Genomic DNA, 20,275 nt, shown 5'->3' with positions numbered 1-20,275 from the left:
AAAATAAATCAAAATAAATTAGATATTCTTAAATGTTGGCCGACTCCCTACTTTTGGTGCCAAGAAAATACATTTGGAATTACCTATGTAAAAGGGGATCCAGCCATAATTAGCTTGGAGGAGGGTAAGTTGAAGAGCAACGAATAAACTATTAAGAGTAGCAAGTTAATGAAATTACCCAAACTAACTAATAGGACTGAAGTAACCAATTTTAAGGAAGAGCTACAATTAGCTGGGAAGAGACATATTGCTTCCAAGGGATGAAACTTTTGGAAAGAAGATAACTCTTTGTCCCCTCGTTGAAGATATATAAGGCATATCATTTGATCAAGTAAGGGCATCATAACATTTTCTGCTCTAAGGAACGTATAGTATAATACAATTATTAATTATAGAGACACGTCTTTATGAAGAAGGGTAACAATTTTAAAGGATGTGACCCTACACTGTCTTGAAGGCTATATAGGGTAGTATTATCATTGAGAAGAAAGTATTGAAGTGGATGAGAAAATTCAGTACATATATAAGTTGCAAGATCGAATATCAACAAATAGAATCAATTATCACCATGGAACAAGACAAATAATTTGCAATCTAAACATGGAAGCAACATGCTTATAACTATTTTAGATATGTATAACTAAATCTACTAATACTTGCATCTTGTGGTATATATCTATCTGCCCATGTTTTTTTGTTTTTTTTTTAATTTGCCCATGTGTTATTGTTAATGTTTATCTCAATATGTATATATACATATTTATGACTGGCTATTGAATGTATATGTCTACAACAATTCTATGTGAAACCTCCAACATATAAGTAAGGAAGGAGGTGTAGAAAAGAGGGGAATTACAAGGTTGTCATCTAAGTAGGCCACCCTAGGGATGTCCATATTCCCTACCCCTAGGGCCAAGAGGGCAAAGATCCGCTCTTGGGCTTAGATAGGACAATCAAGAAACACCCTCTACGATCTTCTCTCCAACTCTACAATGGTGGCTATTGTCTTTAGGGGGATGGGACATATATGTAAAAAGTAGGTACAAGCACCCCACTAAGTAGGCTACCCTGATGGATGTCCATGTTGCCTACTCACCGAGGCCAAGAGGGTGAGTGCCACTCTTGGGCTTAGTGTGGATATTGCTTTGGGTGGACCTATCATGTATCTTCCTCCAAAACCTAACCCTAACTCGTTGCAAATGTGATTCTAGGGAAAATTTGGAAGGGGACATTACAAGCTTCTCATTAAAAATATATATGTTTTAAATGAAATAGATCCATATATATATATATATATATAAACCAAAGAAAATAGATACAACCTATCTTAAAAATGATAAATAAAATAAAATACATCTCAAAGAAATATAAATCAATAGACTTAAAAAAAAAAAGTATCACATAGTCCAAATAGGAAGCAACTGCAACAATAACCAAAACCCTTAAAACGAAACAGCCACAACAATAAACATGACCCCTAAAAGAAAACCATAATGTCTACAACATTATACAATCAAATCTTATGATGCAAAACAAACTTAAACAACTAATACTATAAAGTCTACATTTGGAGGGAGGTATTGATCACCAGGGTACCCCATCCCCCATTAGACATGTCATTTCCATTATCTATAGGGTCCAACTAGTAAAAATATTGTTTTCTCCCTTCTCGACCGTTTTCTCCCTTCTTGACCCTTCTCGTGCCTACAAATCCTACATCCTATCCTCTATTAGGCATATTTGTTCATTGCGTACATGGTCCCAATAGTAAGAATATTGTATTGTCCCTTCCTAGGTCCTTCTCATGGCTGCAAATCCCACACCCCATCCTCCATTAGGTATACCCTTTCCATCGTGTACATGGTCTCAATAGTAAGAGTATTGTATTGTCTTGTCCCTTCCCAGGCCCCTCTCGTGGCTACAAATCCCACACCCCATCCTCCATTTGACGTATCCTTTCCATCATCTACATGGTCCCAATAGTAAGATTATTGTCTTCTCCCTTCTTAGGCCTTTCTTGCATGACTGCAATTCCCACACCGCATTCTCCATTAGACATATTCTTTCCATATGGTCCCAACTAGTAAGAATGTTGTCTTATCCCTTCCTAAGCCCTTCTTGTGGCTACAAATTCCACACCCCATCTTCCATTAGGCATAGCCTTTCCACTCTCTACAGGGTCCCAACTAGTAAGAATATTGCCTTCTCCCTTCCTAAGCCCTTCTTGTCGCTGTAAGTCTGTTATCCCATCCTCCATTAAGCATATCCTTTTCATCGTCTACATGGTCTTAATAGTAAGAATATTGTCTTCTCACTTCCCAGGCCTTTCTTGTGGCTGCAAATACCACATTCTCCGTTAGGCATATCCTATCCTTTATCTAAATGGTCCCAATAGGTAAGAATATTGTCTTCTCCCTTCCTAGGCCCTTCTCATGACTACAAATTCCACACCCCATCTTTCATTAGGCAATTCCTTTCCATCATCTACATGGTCCCAATAGTAAGAGTATTGTTTTCTCCCTTCCTAGGCCCTTCTTGTGGTTGCAAATCCCACACCCCATCCTCCATTCCACATATCCTCCCCTTTGTCTACATGGTCTCAATAGTAAGAATATTGTCTTCTCTCTCCGTAGGCCTTTCTTGTGGTTGCAAATCTCAAATCCCATTCTCCATTAGATACATCCTTTCAATCCTCTACATGGTCACAACTAGTAAGAATATTGTCTTCTCCCTCCCCAGGCCTTTCTCATGGTTGCAAATCCCACACCCAATTCTTCAATAGGTATATCCTTTCCATCCTCTACATTATCGCAACTAGTAAAATTATTGCCTTCTCCATTGCTAGGCCCTTCTTGCGGTTGACCATTAGGTTATCCTTTCCATTGTTTATACAATCCCAATAGGAAGAACATTGTCTTCTCCCTTCCTAGGCCCTTTTCGTGGCTGCAAATCCCATACCCCACCCTCCATCCGGCACATCCTTTCCATTGTTTATACAATCCCAATAGTAAGAACATTGTCTTCTCCCTTCCTAGGCCCTTTCCGTGGCTGCAAATCCCATACCCCACCCTCCATCAAGCACATCCTTTCCATTGTCTATTGGTCCCAATAGTAATAATGTTGTCTTCATCCTTCCTAAGCTCTTGTTGTGGCTACAAACCTCGTACCCTGTACCCCGTACCCCATCCATTAGACATATCCTTTCCATCGTCTATAAGATCCCAACAGTAAGAATATTGTCTTCTTCCTTCCTAAACCCTTCTTATGGCTGTAAATCCCATAGTACAGTAAAATGGTGAACATCACATAGAAAACCTATTTGATGAATTGATTGATCACTACTCTCATACATCCCCTCGATAACATAGGTGGGCCCCTCTCTTTTCCCCACAAAGGAAAGTAGGAAAAATTGTTTATACAAGATGAGGTCCGGAACTCATTGATAAAGAATAGCCTAAATTATAGAAAACTAACCGTACACGTAACGCAATTAGCGACTGGGAGGAGGTCTATGGGTTGCAAAGTGGGAAGAATAATTCAATCCGAGCAGTACAATGATAGGTTGCAGACCATGATAGAAAACTTATTCCAGGCGTGGGGCCTGCGGTGAGTTTACGTTTTCAAGCCTTCCTCCTGCGGTTAGCTGACATGGGACGGGTTAAAACTCCGTAAAGGAATCAATCTCATTCATGGCCATACAGGTTGGAGGTTGATAAGGGAATCCCATCGGGTTAGCTGGCGGAAAACGGCCCGCAGAGTGGAGGGGTCGCATTCTAATGTAGTTATCCTGCTACAGTAAAAAACTCAAAACTCACACTTTCTCCCAGTGAATTCGCCCATTATGGATTTGGTGTCTGCATCCTGAGATGATGTACATACGATGCCTTTGCCCTTCTTGCCAATCTTGCCCAAATTGCCAATCTTGCCCATTTTGCCCTTTGTTTTTTCACTCTAATATACTTTGGCAGTCATTTGTTGAGCACCCATGAGAGGGAGATGAACGACATAAAACGCTAGGTAGCTAAGCCGTGGAGGGCAAAGGAAGAGAGGGAGAGAGGAATTGGAATTGGGATTGGGATTGGGATTATCATTATTAAACTTTTTAAAGTAGGTAGCGGGATGGGCAAGCTTGATTCCATGGAGAGCAAGCCTCCACAGAGAGCAGCAGTGGTGGGAGGAGGAGGAGGAGGGGGGAGTAATGTTGTTGTTGTTGTTAATGGTAATAATAATAATAACAACGGCAGTGGGGAGTTAACAACACCGTTGTCAAAGACAGCCCCGGAACGGATCAAGCGGGACGAGTGGAGTGAAGGCGCGGTTGCGACGCTGCTGGACGCATACGAGTCGAAATGGCTGCTCAGGAACCGGGCCAAGCTCAAGGGCAACGACTGGGAGGATGTTGCTCGCCAGGTCTCCACCAGGGCCGAGGGGGCAAAGTCTGCCAAGACGCAGACCCAGTGCAAGAACAAAATCGAGAGTATGAAGAAACGGTACCGATCAGAATCCACCTCTGCCAATGCCAACAACTCCTCCTGGCCACTCTACGCGCGGATGGACAGTTTGCTGCGCTGCCGACCTCCTATGGCGTCCCCTATCCCAATCCAGACTCAAACCCCAACACCAACCCCAACCCCAATTCCGCTCACCATCTGCGCTCCGACTCAGGATTTGCCCTTGCAGGAGCCGGGTCCTGTACTACCGCCGCAGCCTCCGCCTCTGCTGGGGAATGGCCAGCATCGGGTCGCGGAGGAGGAGGCGGAAGAAGAAGCAGAGCAGGCGCGGGAGGAGGAAGTTGGGTGTGGCGGCGGCGGTGGCGGTGGCGGATTTGGGGAGGGTAGTAATCAGGAGGACGGGTCGAATACTCTGCCCAACCGCAAGGAGAGCGCTGCGTTGGATACTGATACCAGCACGCCTCGCAGTAAGATCGCCAACGCTGCTGATGACCATGTCGCTAAGGAGATCGGTGCTAATTGCAATTTCTCCTGTAAGCGCCGCAAGACCTCGCCCCCTGGCAGCGGCGGCGGTGGTGAATTGGCAGAGAGTATCCGGTCCTTCGCGGACACAATTGTGAAGCTGGAGCATGCGAAGATGAGGATGTACAAGGACTCCGAGCGCCTCCGAGCGGAGACGGAGGTCCGCCGCGGCGAATTGGAGCTGAAGCGCACGGAGATGATTGCCAAGACGCAGCTGCAAATCGCGAGGCTCCTGTCTGGTAAAAATGGTAAGCGCAAACTCGCAGATAGGAATTCGACACTCGCCCTTCCCGAGGCCGCTGCTCAGCCGCCTTCTCACCCTCTCTTGCACGACTGAGGAATTCTACTCTTGATAACCTCAGGTGAGCATCCACAAATTTAATGGCTTTTTCACAAGAACCCGCTTTCTTCTCGACATCAATCGGTCACCCCACCTTGCCAAAGGAAACCCCTTTTGATAAGTTGTAGGATTCCGTAACATATATTTCTGCCGTGTTTTAAAGGACAATGTGCTCTCCTCTAGATCTTGAATACAAGGAGGGCTAGTAGCTTAGTCTTAGTGACCCTCTAGTGTACCTGCCAGGTCCAGTGGTTTTCTCGCTCACCGAATCTGACAGTGGTTGATTGTAATAGTCCTTCTTGTCTACCAATCGTTAAAAGACCTTCAAACTGCTCTGCAATCACTTTGACTCCCCATCATCTCACAGACAGGAAATAGGATGCTTAACACTATGACCGGTCAGCTTCCATATGGTCTGGCAATAAATCAGTAGGAGTTTATAATAGCTGGCATCGCTTAGGTTCTCAGCCCGCCCCTGACTCAGAGGGTTTAACTGAGAATCACAAAGCGACAAGTTTTTTTTGGAGTTCGACTCTTGCTGGCCAAGAAAAAGAGATTTGCCAACTTAAAAAATACTGTGCGTGCCAAGTTTGCACATCAATCGACCCTTTATAATCCCAATTTCTGGTCTCAGATCGTGCAGGGACTGTTAGATATCCGGGGGAAAAAATCACGTCTAACTCTCTGAGAGATAGTGCTATTGGATTTAATTATGCTAAATGCTGATGTATATAGCTATAGAAATTCAAAGAGAAAAGTAGATTTAATGCTGCAAATGTTATTTTGTGCTTAGCACATCTCGATGATAACAATAATGTTGCACACTTCAAGGATAGCATGGGTGGGACAATCAGGTAGATTTATGATGCATACGTGCAGAATTCGGTATGGTTTTGAGGCGTGAAATTGTGCAAACCTATCTATGCATAACTTTAATGTATAAATGAACTTCAATAGAATTAACTCATCCGCTGTTTTTGGTTTAAACTTTTAGATCCAAAACAGAAACCATTTGTGGATCATGCTTACTGTGAACTTTCCCTAGTAAAATATTAGTATTGTTGTAGATTCCGTCTCCTGCCAATATATACTTTAACTGGGAGAGTGTCAATGATCAAAAACCAGATTTTACTGTGCTGTCATCGTTCAAGTCCAGCGTTAATGTGCATTAGTAACCATCACTTGCTTTCAATGCAGTTAAAGAAATATGGAAGATATGTACAATAAACCTCTGTTACCAGTTCTGGTAGGATCCTGGTTTGGGTTCGTGGATCTGGCAAAAACAATTTGGAGCTAGGTTTGTTTTGGGTTTGTCTGTAGAAAAAAAAATATATATATATAATGTATGTATGTATAATCAATCAATTTTCAGCATCACAAGGGTTTTCTAAATCATCAACAATAGCATCCTCATTGACTTGAGAGTGCCATTGCCATTCACACTAAAAGTGTGCTCACTTTTCAAACTCAAGTGTGACATTTTGGAAATTGGGGAGCATCCAAAAGTCAGTTTGCTTTGGCTCCATATCCCATAGCTTCATGGGGGCAGCACCCCTTGCAAGGTCAGGGAGTAGTGCACCTGGTGTGTTTCCTTTCCCAATACAAGGTGGGGTTGATGGGCAGAGCCCTCGCCACCAAGCCTGAATGAAGACCTTCAAAACTACAGACTTTTATGGTGTGTACCATTTTCATAATTTTTTAAAATGCAATGTTAAAGGTGGAAATAAAAAATTAAAAAACAAAAAAAGGCAAAAAAAAATAGATAGATTTGCCCTAGAATCGCCTAGGTTCCCCCAGATCCTGCCTAGGTTTGTCGTAGATGAACTCAACCCCTCTACCATATCCTGACCGTATCCACATGCAGATTGGACCAGATCACGGATCCTGTTTGAACCAAGCCCGGCTCCAGTCGATCTGCAGGTGGATCTGGTAACATAGCAATAAATGTGAATCCAAGCTCCAGTCCCTATGTGACCCCATTTTGCAGAGCAAAATTATAGCCTCGTTATCCCCTCTTATGTGTTCTAAACCAAACATAAGGGCAATTCAAATACAACATCTAGATATTTGGGCTAACTGGTTGAAGATGACTTGTTTTGAGAATCTGCAGTTAATCTCATTCATTCTCTCAAATTAAAAATCTACCAGGTGCCTTAGGATTTTAAGGAATTTGAAGTGCTGAAAGAGCTTGGAAGCAGTGCATGAAAACAAGATACCTCAAATGCCTACTATTTCCAACTTTGTACTTACATTTTATGACATCATGGTAGACTATCTGCCTACAAAGTAGAATCACATGTTCAATTATTTCTTCTTATCTTGGCTATACACAAGAGCGATCGTCTTGGTTTGGTTGGATGTCAAAGCGGAGCACAGTTGGTAAAAAAAAAGATTTGAATTTTGATGGATACAACTACTAGATCTTTGAAATTAAATAGGGAATAGAACTAAGCAGAAAATTGTTATTTGCCAATTCTTTTCCATTTGGAACTTGGTTGTTTGACATGGCTACATCTTTGTTTGCATGAAGTAGGAATTTATATCTTTTAGTATTAATTTCTACGAGGTTGAACAAAGAACATGTTGCTCACACAGAGAGCTTCATGATTCTAATTTTAAAGCTTTCATCTAGACATGCTGTTATCTTTTTATTTAGTACTAGCTGTTTCTGCCATAATTTGGAACTCAAATCATGGGATATTGTAATGCAACATTACTGTTGTTCAACGAGCCATCATCAATTGTTATAAATTAAAATATTTTAAAGCCCATTTGATCATATATGGCGGTCTCCATTCCATATTACTATCTGATGTAGCAATGTGTACCCTCCTGAGATTGAACCATATTCTTTAATGATTCAAACTTGGAAAGCCCAAGACTAGCTCATGCTTAGAACTTGCAAGTCCTTAAACTTTGTAGTTTACATGATCAAATTACTAGCTACATTGAGGTGTAACATCTTAGATAAATTTTGAAGCTAGACAACTTAATTGACCAAGAATGTAGTCTTTGAAATTTAATTTGTAGGGTGAATCAGTATGGAACTAAACTTACTTTGATTAACAAAATCAAGTAATATGAAAAGCATATGATTGTTGTTTTATTTCCAATTTACTGAGTTAGGATTCCATCGCTCCAATGACAGTTTCTTGATATTCTCATCTATTATTTTGGGTTAAAAGAAGCATGGACTCTAGGAGACACTAATACTGCAGCATAGAGGATCCTAATCTTTAAAATGATGTGTACAATCAACTTCCAAATATTCAGTCACTTGTGCAGCAAGAATACAATGAACTGTTAGATTATTGCTAACCATTGAAGAGGTTTAGTGGCACAGATTGTTACTGAAAACTAGCATAGGTTTTATGGTACTGTTCTAGGATGGTGTGACCCCTTTTCCTACCAGTTGCTAGCTTATGATTTGTTATCTTATCCTCTGCTCTTCAATATGAGTGGAATGTGGAACAAGAGCACCAAAATGAAGAATTTGGGAGTGGCTTTTATAACAATATAGTATGTTTGAATATGATCTCCAGACATAAATTATTTAGGAAATCAATTGAATTAAAGAAGTGCGTTTTAGTTCCTCAGATGCAATGCAATTTGTGTGGGATTCTTGAGGATGTTGATGAACTTGAAATATTGAGCTCTTGGTAATGAAAGTTGAACCAGTTTTGTTTTAATAATAACTTGGGATATAACAGTACAAATGGGTGGCTAATGGCTAGAGCTCAACATTATTAAGATTGGAAGTCATGAGATTCCTTTTACTGGGATTGCCAGGACCCCTGGACAAACCCAGACTGGTGTTGGCTGGGTTTTGATCCTGGGCTGAGCAGGGCCTGGCCTGGGCTCGTCCAGGTTCTGTTCCCAGGTATGTCTGAAATATATGCAGGCTACACCCTGGATGAAACTGCAGGGCTTACAAATATCAAACGCTTACAAACAAAAAGCTTTGCAAGAACAAGAACACTTAAACCCAAAAGTCCATTTTTTTTAAAGGATTTGGAGCTTGCTTAAAGACTTAAAAAGTGTTTAAATTGTCTATGTTGATGATTTGGCAAAACCAAAAGCAAGAACAGTAAAACTTAAACCCAAAAGTGTACTTTTTAAAGTAGCTTGTTTAAAAATGGTAAAATTGTCTACGTTGCTGGTTTGTGTTTGGGTTTGGTTTCAGGCTTGGCAGTTTGGTGGTTTTTTCCTGGGTTCAGCTGTAGATTATAATTATAATAAAAATAAAGATAATTTAAATATAAATAAATTAGTAAAACATTAAAATATTTATATCCGTTTATTTAGCAATTTTTTCCTCAGTTCAGCAGCTGGGCTTAGCTGTAGAATATAATTACAATAAAAATAAAGATAATATAAATATAAATAAATTAGTAAAACAAAATGTCAAAAACATATCTATATCCTTATGGATTGTGGGAAACTGATATGGTTCATATTTATATCCGTTATATATATCAATATAGATATATTATTATATAAATGTAAAGAAGAAACATGAAATATATCAATATAAATATATAATATTATAAAAAAAATATATATTATATTATATATTGAAGTGAAATGGTGTTACAAATTTGCAGCCTTCGGAAGCTAGAATAAGCCATCAGTGGCTAAATATAAACATTTCATGAACAAAGACTGCCATGTATCCAGAGAGTACAAAGGATTCAAAAACTACAGATGGATATGTGGTCCGTCCATAACAAATAGTATGAAAGCAAAGCTAGAGAACCAAAGAAGAGCTGTATATAGAGCAGTATCTGCTTTGTTTGCCACCGTATTTCCTGCATAATGCCCTCAGTATTGCCACCATTTGAGTATACTGACAAATCTTAATGTCCTCTGACTCTGCATATTAAGTGGCATTGTCATTATTTGAATAGTTTAATCTGAAGCCTAATTTGCAAACTGTTAAAAGATTGATTCAATCAGCAGGAATAGGATACAAATTCAGAGTGCATGGTGAAAAATGTGTCATAGATGTCTCATAATTCATTTGTTTGAAGTGAATTTTTTTCTAGATAAGACTCTCGTGGAAGAAAATTTACAGAGCTTGACTGCAATTGAAAAGAGACATCAATGAGAAGAAAACTGGCAGAGGTTAACTGCAATTAGTTGGTCCTCAAATCGATTTAAAAAAAAAAGATGGTTCACCTTGGATATGCACAGGGTTCGTTCCTGGGACTCTGGACTTGTTTGGGGTATGTATCGAACGTACCTAGGATGAACCCACAGTCTTGAGTATGAACCCCTTGTATACTGAGGAAGGACCAGACCTGAGATCAGTGCCCAGTTGGGTTCAGTATAGGTACATGGACGAATCTGGTGTCATTGGAACTTATGGAAAATGGGTGAATCTGGTATCTTAGGAACCTATGGAAAATGTCATGCACCATGATGATCCCTGTGGCTGCAAAGGCCTTAATGTGGGCTTGGGGAGTAATGCTCCTGTGAGGGACATTGCACATCAACCCCTGTATTGGTCTTAAAAGGAAAAATAAAAAATTTGTTTTGGGTTGTGTTGGATAGTAAAAAGAGTGTTTTTTCTCCTGATTTTCTTTAATTGAATCTCGAGTAATTGAATTCAATTTGTACACTTGGTTTGCCAAGTCAATCTTATTCCAAGTAATGTAACTATGACATAGACTATTTTGATTTATCTTTAACATTTATGATTTAGCAATTGACATTGAATTATCAGTTATTGTTGTTTGCAATTCCATATTTATTTTTGTATATTTTGAGCGAATTGTGGGTTTACACTTTACACATATATAGTATTTTACTATGGCCCTACCCAAACCATACAAAATCCAGGAAGGAAAGAAAATTTTCAAACCACTGATCCTGAACCTGAATTTAAACCAGCAACATGACATAAGATGGTATTTAAATAGATTCTGGTGTGCCACAGTCTGAGATTTCTGGGCAATTCCCTCAACACATATTTGTTTATATATTATTTCGCTTGTTGATAATATATTTCACTTTTGCTGGTATATGATGAGTGCAAGGACTATTTTCGGCTTTGTCCTGATCTTTTCTTATTGGCAATGGCATCTCACTCACTTGGATGACCATTAAGACACTTGAAATTTGATGATCTTTTCTTATTGGCAATGGCATCTCACTCACTTGGATGACCATTAAGACACTTGAAATTTGAACTGTTGCTACCGGCATTTGAAATGTCATGTCCAAATTTCAAGAATTTGGTGTTAGCAATAATGTATCTATAGCTGTTTTTGTGCGGCCTATATGTATTCTTGTATGCCTCGTATGAGATACATCTGTTACATTATTGATGGTAAGGCTTGTCTTGTACCAACAGTCCATGTTTATCACCACATATGATGTCATCCATAAACTTAGGTCTAAGATCAAAGAAAAAAGCTGTCTTTGTGACCTTGCCAGACATGTCACTGTCTCTACAACCAAATAGATTGAGTTGTGGATATGTGCTATTTGTAAACATAAACTACCTCTGGTGGGCAAGAGCAGTTGCTCTAGTCATCTGATTCTAGGTCAGACTACTGTAATGATTGATGGATGAACAGTATAGGTTCCACGCATGTAGTATTTTTCCCTATTATTTTTTAATCTGTCCACTTTCATCCACAATATTTAAACTAATGGCCAAATAACTAAAGGGATCATCTTATGGTCTGAAACATGGTAGGAAAACTCATGGGACTTGTTGGGACTAGAGAGTCAAAGTCTGAAACGTGTAGGACTGACTAGAGTCGTCTGCCAATTCTCTGCTGGGTAACCAGAGTCTAGCGAAAAATCTGCCAAGTTTCAGACATTAACTTGTCTACATAGAAAAAGAAGAGAAAACTTTGGCATTAGAACCTTCATGTGATTCAATTTTTGGCACATTTATTCTTCCCGAGGTGCAAATTGAGCTGAGAGAAGTGATCGGAAAGAGTATTTAAAGATTAAATCAAGTTTGGAGTGCAGTTTTGTAGTTGTGTTTGTTTTTCTGAGTTATGCCGAGCCCAAGTGAAAATTTTGGGCTGCTGAGTCCAAGTTTTCCAACTATCGTCTGAAATAAATTTTGAAGAGCTGGCAAGGATGGTAGAAATTTTTTATATGTAGTTTTCTTGACCAAATACACTAGTTATAGGCAGTATTTTTTTAGCTTGCTTTTTAATGTATATCTCACTTTGAGACAATTAAAATCATGCAATAATGATCGTTATGGGGTAAAAGTTACATTGGGGGCTGGATAATCTCTCCCACAAATTAATCCTCATTGTTTGAATGGTCTAAGACTCTAAAACATACTGGAAGTAATTGTATGCTTTTGCTAATTATGGGAGTCTTTGGCGAGATTCAATAGTTTTGTTTTTAGAGTGTTTTGAAGTGTGTGTTATGGCGAAGGAGTTTGTCAATGAAGGCCTTTGAATGTATTTCAATGCATGTCTGTGCTTTTGACTCTAGTTAGGTTAACTCTGTAATAATTAGTTTATATATTTTCTCAGGAAATGTGAATTTCTGACCTTTCCTGATAGGTGGAATACCGAGCCTGGAATTTCCCCAATTTGTCTGAAACATTTACTTGTTAAGACATTTGTCAGAAGTTCCCATGACAATTAAATTTGATTAAAAAGTGAGGCACTGTTGCCAATTTGCCAATATCTAATTTTTATTTACATCTATTTACCCCTAATTTCAGTCATTTATATTTTCTTGTCTAATTTTCTACCTCTTTTTTCTATGCACTGTAAACTGACTACTCCATTAAAACTGTAAACTGATGCGGTATCTGGATTTCATTTGTTTAGGTCGAGGAGCTGACTGTTCACCTAAGCAAGCACTTGTTGCGAGCAAAGTTGAAATTTTATCAACAACACTTGGGTTCTTGTACCAGTGTTGAATGTACAGAATGCATAATGTTCATCATGGACACATTCACCTTTTTCCTAGTCCTAAGAAAAATACATCAAGCCCCGTTTCATCAAGTTTATTCTTAAGATGAACCAAAAAATCTCTCATATAAGTTGATTGCAACATCAAGGCCGATGGCATATTTGAGGTGAAGTTGTTACAGACACACAAAGAGTGAGTTTGCCTCCAGTTGCCAAAACTTGCAGTCACTGTTGTATATTAGTATTTAATTGTCAGGCTGTGCCGGGTTTTACCTCTGTTGCTGTGAATTCATTATATAATATGTAGTGAATTCCAGTTATAAAGTAAGAGCATATGTAGAGAATGACATTTTACTACTAGTAGCTTCTGTTGTAGAAAATGACCGTACCAAGCAGATGCGACGAATTTCATTGAAGTGACTTCAATTGAATTTGTTAGCGTTGTAATGAATATCCTATATAAGTTTCCATAGAAATATATATATATTGTGTGCAGTTGCATCATATCCACTGCAGCTTAAACTAGTCAAGTGAATCTTGAATCTGCATTTTATTGTTTTCACATTGTTGAGCAAAAGTTTCATTCAGTATTTACTAATACTCATCATGCAAATCCAGGTAATTGTAAGCTACAATTTTGGAATCTTAGCATGCTTTAACACAGGTTTGCTGGTCAATTCAAAACGTCTTTGGTTTCAAGAAGGTTTGGAGTTGAGCTTTATGTAGGGGGTATTCATATATCTTAAAAAGATTGCAAGTATACAGGTCGTTTAATAGCATACCCATTTTATGAAAGAGGGAAATTCAATTTCAAAACTGATATTACAAGGGTATTGTTATCCTATTTACCACGTTTATTGCTCAGTTAGGTGTACAAGTTTATGAGACTCCCTTTATGCAAGTATCCATGAATTGTACAAACATTAGGAGATTGTTAAGTGTACTATTTAAAATTATTATTCTATTTATCCTATTTAATGTTTGTAAAAAATTACATAATGTGGAGCAGCCAACTTGCTGCCCAGAGAAGAATAAACAATCACATTACATCAGTCCAGCTAAGCAAGATAAAAGGCCAAACCAAAACTAGATTCTGAACTTAAACTTGTAGCTGTTTGGAACATAACATATATTGCCATTTAACTTTGTCCAAGTGATAACTGATTCACACATTTTCTTTGGGAACTCCTTGCAGTTTCAGAAGAGTAAACAATTACATTACATCAGTCCATTACGCAAGACAAAAGGCCAAACCAAAACTAGATTCTGAACTTCAACAAACGTTGTAGTTGTTTGGAGCATAACATATCTTTTTCATACATCTATGTCAGAGTAAAGCCTTAGCATTTCTGCTTCTTGATTAACATTATGGTTTGAAAAAACAATCATGCATCTACTTTTCCATACATTAAACAAAATACCGCCTCATAGAAGTTGTGTGCCCTTGCTAGAGGGGATTGTTTTCATTACACCTATTTGTCAACAAAGGTATGCGATCCTTACATTAGGGGATTTCGGTTGAGTTTGAATTTGTGACATTGACCATGGAGAACATGCATGCAATAAAAGTTCATTGTTCCATTATGGCTTCAAATAAAGTAAATTGAAGTTTATTAATTTTGAATGTTAAGGGGATTGTGTTCAAATGTGAAGGTCGTAAGGGTGTTTAAGATGGAGATCCAAGTTCAAATCCTATAGTGATATTTAAATGTGGAATTCTAAGTTGCAACCCTTGGACTTTATGTAACTTCCAAAATAGATAAAATTGAATGTATGACTTTTACATTGATTAAAATTGAACTATTGTATAAAGATGTGTTAGTGCTTCCATGAACCAATCCAACAGAAAAATAATAATAAAAATTGACCTTTCATAATTTATTGTCATTGATTCACATTTCATAGGTCTTATTTTATTATAAAAACTAATTTTAAAATTATAAAAATTATTTTTTATATTAATATCTAATATCTTTCGAGAGATATTTTATAGTTTTCCTTGACTAGTTTTTATTCAACTATAACTGAAGTAGACAGCATATTATTGTTTTGTTAAATTATAATTAAAGTATGCGTTGAACATCTATGGGTTTCCTTGACTCATGTTTTATTTGACTGCTATTAAAATATACATTGAACATATTATCCCGTTTATTTTAATTAAACTATAATAAAAAATGTACATACTCGAGTTTGTCCATATGTATTAAAATAACCCTTTAAAAGATGTCATTGTAACCACCATACTTGTACTTTATCAAAGTGTGAAGGAACATTTCAAGAAATTTAAGAATTTGAAATTATAAATTTGTAGATTTATTTGAGATATGTTGTTAACCAACAATTTGGGGCACTCTTTGGAGATTTATTGTTTTACCAATTTGTAATAATTGTGAATAAATATTTGATTTACACCAATAATATTCTGGTTTTAACAATTTAGGGCATTCGTGTAGATTTATAGTCTTCACAATTTGCAATAATTGTGTATAAGCATTTGATTTACACCAATAATATCCGGTTTGAACATGACATGGAACATTAAAATGGATGTCTCAAGAATACTACTTATACACCGATAATATATAGATATGCTATAGGGTATTGAACACTTTTTTTCTATAACTATGGTAAGTTACCTTTCCTCGATTATAATTTTGGCATTCCTTTAGGGAAAGAGGAACAATTGTTATTTGCATTGAAGTTATTAATTTATAATTCTAATGGTAATTATATAATTTGATTTTGTATTTTAGAACTAAGTTAGTTATAAAGTTAAACATTAGCATTGATAGGCGTTATTCATATGTGCTAATTATAGCATGTATTGGAAAATACAAAATTATAGAAAAGGTCCTAATAAACTTACCAAATTATAATTATAATGTTTCGAGTATCTAAATTCATACAATTTGAAGTGTTTCAATTTGTACTTTAGGTTTTGTAGGCGTATGCAAATGGTGGTATATTATTTTCTAGTATGAACGTCATGGTAATAAATGAATATAAAACAACAATGAAAGTGAAATGATGATCTATATATTTACACAATGGAGGATATATTAAAGCTTAAGACCTCACCATTACATCACGGGAATACAATATTGTACATATATAGATTCAAGAGTATAATTGAAATCTACAACTACTTATAACAAATAAGCAATCAAATAAACTAATGTTCATTATCCTTCATTATCCTCCATAATGACTAGGGAAGAAGAATGGCCATTCTATTCACTTCTTCGTCATAATGAACATTTTAGAGAAAAGCTCCAAAATTTGTGCCATACCACTTTCTTGACTCAAGGCCTCTCATAACCATCTACAACAAAATTGTGAATTTGCATTCTCCATCGCCATTGCAATCATCATTCAATCAAGGATGATCAATCTACAATTCACTATCAGTGGATTACTCTCATCTTTTGTTCACTCCAATCAAATATGATCAAACTACAATTGACCATCATGAGTCACTCTCATCACCGATGGTCACTCCAAATCATGATCATGCATAATCATTTCGTCTCTATTTGTAGTATCCAAAACTTTGCAATTTGCAATCTCAAAATCACAATCAAATAGGATATTAAGAATCTCTATGATATAGCCCATCCTAAACCGAGCAATATTTATAACTAAACAATATGCAAATCTGTTGCAATAAAAAAATAAGGCAAGATTTGAAATAAATCGACAAATGCAACATAATCAATAAATTTATAAAACATCTAGTACAACTCGAGTTGGCCTAGTGGTGGAGAACTTGTGCTCCTGAAAGAGAGGTCACAAGGAGGTAGGGTATGTACACCTTATCAGCTTTGGCCCATTACCAATAAAAAATAAATAAAAAATTATAAAACATCTAAAGCATATATAGCTCATCTATATGAAGTTTTCACTCAAATCTATCATACACATACCAACAAAGGTCCCCTCTGCAATGAAAGCACACTACAATAACTACAACATGGATAGATACAATGCCTTGGGACAACTGCAACATCATCATTGAAACAAATCATAAAAAGTTCAAATCATATGCATCTTGAACATAAAGGGAATCCATAACACTATGAAGACAAGCAAATACCAAAATAATATAATCAATCTTGTTATCATCAATAATATTGTCAGCACTAACAAAATAGCCATCACCAACAACATTATCAACATTATTGTCATCACCAATAGGAGCTTCAACAACAAACAACAATAACATTATTTGGAGCATTTGGCTAAAAAATTTGCAAGCACTTTGCTACTGTTGATATTTGAATTTCAAACAGCCTATTCACAATTTATATCTACATTCAACTTCTCCCTTCTTAATTGTCACTAAGTTTGGTCTTGAAACCCTATGACCATTTAACTATTGAGGTGGTAAGATCAATGGTCACTGCTAGTTCTTTTCCCTTCATGGTGCTTCTTTTTGGTTGAGGACACTCAAGCCATTATTTGTGGTCCACTTAGATAGATGAAAGACACCCTAACTCTACTTGGCTACATCATTTAACACCCTTCTAAACCTTGGTAGACATTGATGGAGCTAGATCTAACAATCTCACTAGATGATGGTGTTTTCCCTTCCTTGATATCCCAGTGTAAAAAGTAAACTATGAGCGCCACTAAATATCAACTAGCCAATGTCAAATCTCCTAACTAAAAATTATCTCTACCAAACCAAAAACTTACACGATCAATAGATGTCACTCACTTAAAAATTTTCACTTAACCTATTAGGTTTGGAACCCTTATGCGTTGTTAGGTCAAAATAATCAACGATGTGCAATTCTTGAAGCCCATAAAGATTCAAAGGTTGCTTACAATAAACCACAACTTGGCAAAACTAGGCAAGAAGTCTCAAGATATATTGCATATTGAAAAATCACTACACTTCTTATTGAATCTTTTTCTTCTACATTTGTAGGTCTCCATATAGGTTACTCATTACAAGGGAGTATATACTGAGGCATTGTCTATATTCATTGATAGTCATTTTGATGAGTGTCTATCTATTTGTTTTTTGTGTTTGCTTCCTAATTTTAATTTGAAATGAGTTCTCATGTTATTTCACATGCAAGTTAAAATTTGGGCAAATGTGATGGTGAAAATTGCATACATTATAATCTTCCTTTGTATTTTGGACTCTTTGGATATGTTATCCTTTATACAATGATAAGTCTATAAGTGGTGCATTTTTTCTAAGATTTGGCACATAACCCTATCTATACCCACCTCCATTTATACTAACTCTTAGGAATCAATTTTTCTCTTTGGTTTTACCTATTTTTCACCTTGGTTAGATCTACAATTTGCAAAAGTGATCTAGGTCACTTACACAATTGCAAAATTTTCCTTATAACTTCTAATTTCAAATTCAAATTTAGGATTTTGTGTTTTCCACCCACTTAGTTGTTACTTGTGCTAACTTGAAGTGTGAAACATTTTACTTGCATCTTTGGATTCGTCTTTAAGGATTAATCTTGATTCATTCAAACAACCTGTGAGTCTATGAACAATTTACTTCTTTCACACATGAATGAGCTTAAAAGGAACCATATTGTAATATTAGCACTACATCAACATTTTAGGCATATTGCATGACTACTTGTCTTCAATTATTGCTCAAAGTCATTGACTCAACATTCTTATATCAAGGGAGTAATTATCCTTGTCACATGCAAACTCTAGACTTAACAACAAAGTTTTTATGTAGGTTTAGATGTGGAGGTAAACACTTTCCAATGTTAAAAACCATTACAATATTCCCTACAAGGAACATACATGTGCTTATGGGATTGACTCCACAAAGTTGCAAAATTTAGATTCACGTTTGTGGACGCAATCTAAATAGAGAGAATTTTTTTATTAATTCTAATACATTCATCAAATATCTCCTAATTTTTTTGTTGCAAGAAGAAATCAATTTGATACATTTATTTCTAAATCTAACAGAGTTAAATATCTTTCTTATTTATTTAAATTCTTTATAATCAAGATTTGGACTCTTAGGGGAATACATGAAACGAGGAAGAAATGCTCAAAATTTTCACAAGGGTTCGATTGAATGCTCAGAAGTTTGTGGAGTTAGGATCCTCTGAGGGGTGATGTGATTAGGTCGATTTCAAAGAGGACATTTTACTTTTGGCAATGTGGTTGGAGGCCTAACAATTTGTCCAAATGCACAAGGTGTTCAGAAGAAGGTTTTTGCTAAGCTTGTTCACATTGGGACTCGATCATGTGACTTGGTTAAATTTTTGTTTCCACTCTCAAGAATTCTCCTTTTCTTGAGGTGGGTTTGCAGATTGTCATCATGTTTCATCTCCCTTGCCAAACTTCCCTTTGTTTTGGCATGGGCTTCTATACAATTCTCCTTCCCAAGTGGAGACCCCTATTCCTCTTTATAGGAGTGCCTTCTTATCCCTGTAGTGTGATGCCGAAGTGTAGTGCTATGGAGGTCTCCCCTTTTGTGGATCCTCGAGCTCTCTTATTCTAAAACTTTTTTCTTTAGATCTTCCATATGTGGGTGTAATTTGCTTTTGCAGACTTGTATTTGGCATCTAATTATTGGTTTGTTTCAGGTCTACTAAGTGTGAAGGCTTTGAAGAACAAATTATTTTTATTCTCCTTCAAGTCTATTAAGGGTTGCTCTTGAATTCTTTGGAGGTCCTTAGTTTCTTGGTAAGGAATTTCTTTATTTACAAAGATTATCTTTTGGTTTCAATTCTTTCAATGTTATCAAGATTAACTTGGTTCATCTAGGTTTGTCTCCCAAAGCTCCTTTTGATGTTCTGGGATAAAATTATCATTCATGATATTGCTAATGCTTTTGGTCAGTTTATTACCATTGACGACATCACAAAAGCTAGAATGAGTTTTCTTTATCCTAGATTTTGTTTTTGTATTGAAATTGGTTTAGAGTTGCACAACAATTTTAAATTGTGCTCCAAGCTCGGTGTCTAGAACCAAAAACTTCATTATGAGCCCTCTTGGTTAAACCACTTCCACAATGTTAAGCAAATCTCCTTATTGTGCCAAGACATTCATGAGAAGGTGCACTC

General features: G+C 36.9%; 1 protein-coding gene across 2 annotated transcripts; it reads left to right on the top strand.

Annotated features, from left to right (window-relative positions):
* Window positions 1-3,551: 3,551 nt before the first annotated feature.
* Window positions 3,552-13,733, top strand: LOC131054771 (trihelix transcription factor ASIL2). 2 transcript variants are annotated; one of them, XM_057989366.2, is made up of 2 exons: window positions 3,552-5,221; window positions 13,125-13,733. In XM_057989366.2, exons 1-2 carry the CDS (start codon window positions 4,120-4,122, stop codon window positions 13,214-13,216), a joined length of 1,194 nt encoding a protein of 397 aa, XP_057845349.1. In that variant the 5' UTR covers window positions 3,552-4,119; the 3' UTR covers window positions 13,217-13,733. The 2 variants fall into 2 exon arrangements, with proteins under 2 accessions (XP_057845349.1, XP_057845358.1); XM_057989375.2 differs by having other exon boundaries at window positions 3,553-5,335; window positions 13,125-13,278.
* Window positions 13,734-20,275: the final 6,542 nt, after the last annotated feature.

This window comes from Cryptomeria japonica, chromosome 2 (genome assembly GCF_030272615.1).
Source record: "Cryptomeria japonica chromosome 2, Sugi_1.0, whole genome shotgun sequence".
Classification (NCBI taxonomy): Eukaryota; Viridiplantae; Streptophyta; class Pinopsida; order Cupressales; family Cupressaceae; genus Cryptomeria; species Cryptomeria japonica.
This window is presented reverse-complemented; position numbering and strand designations above follow the sequence as displayed.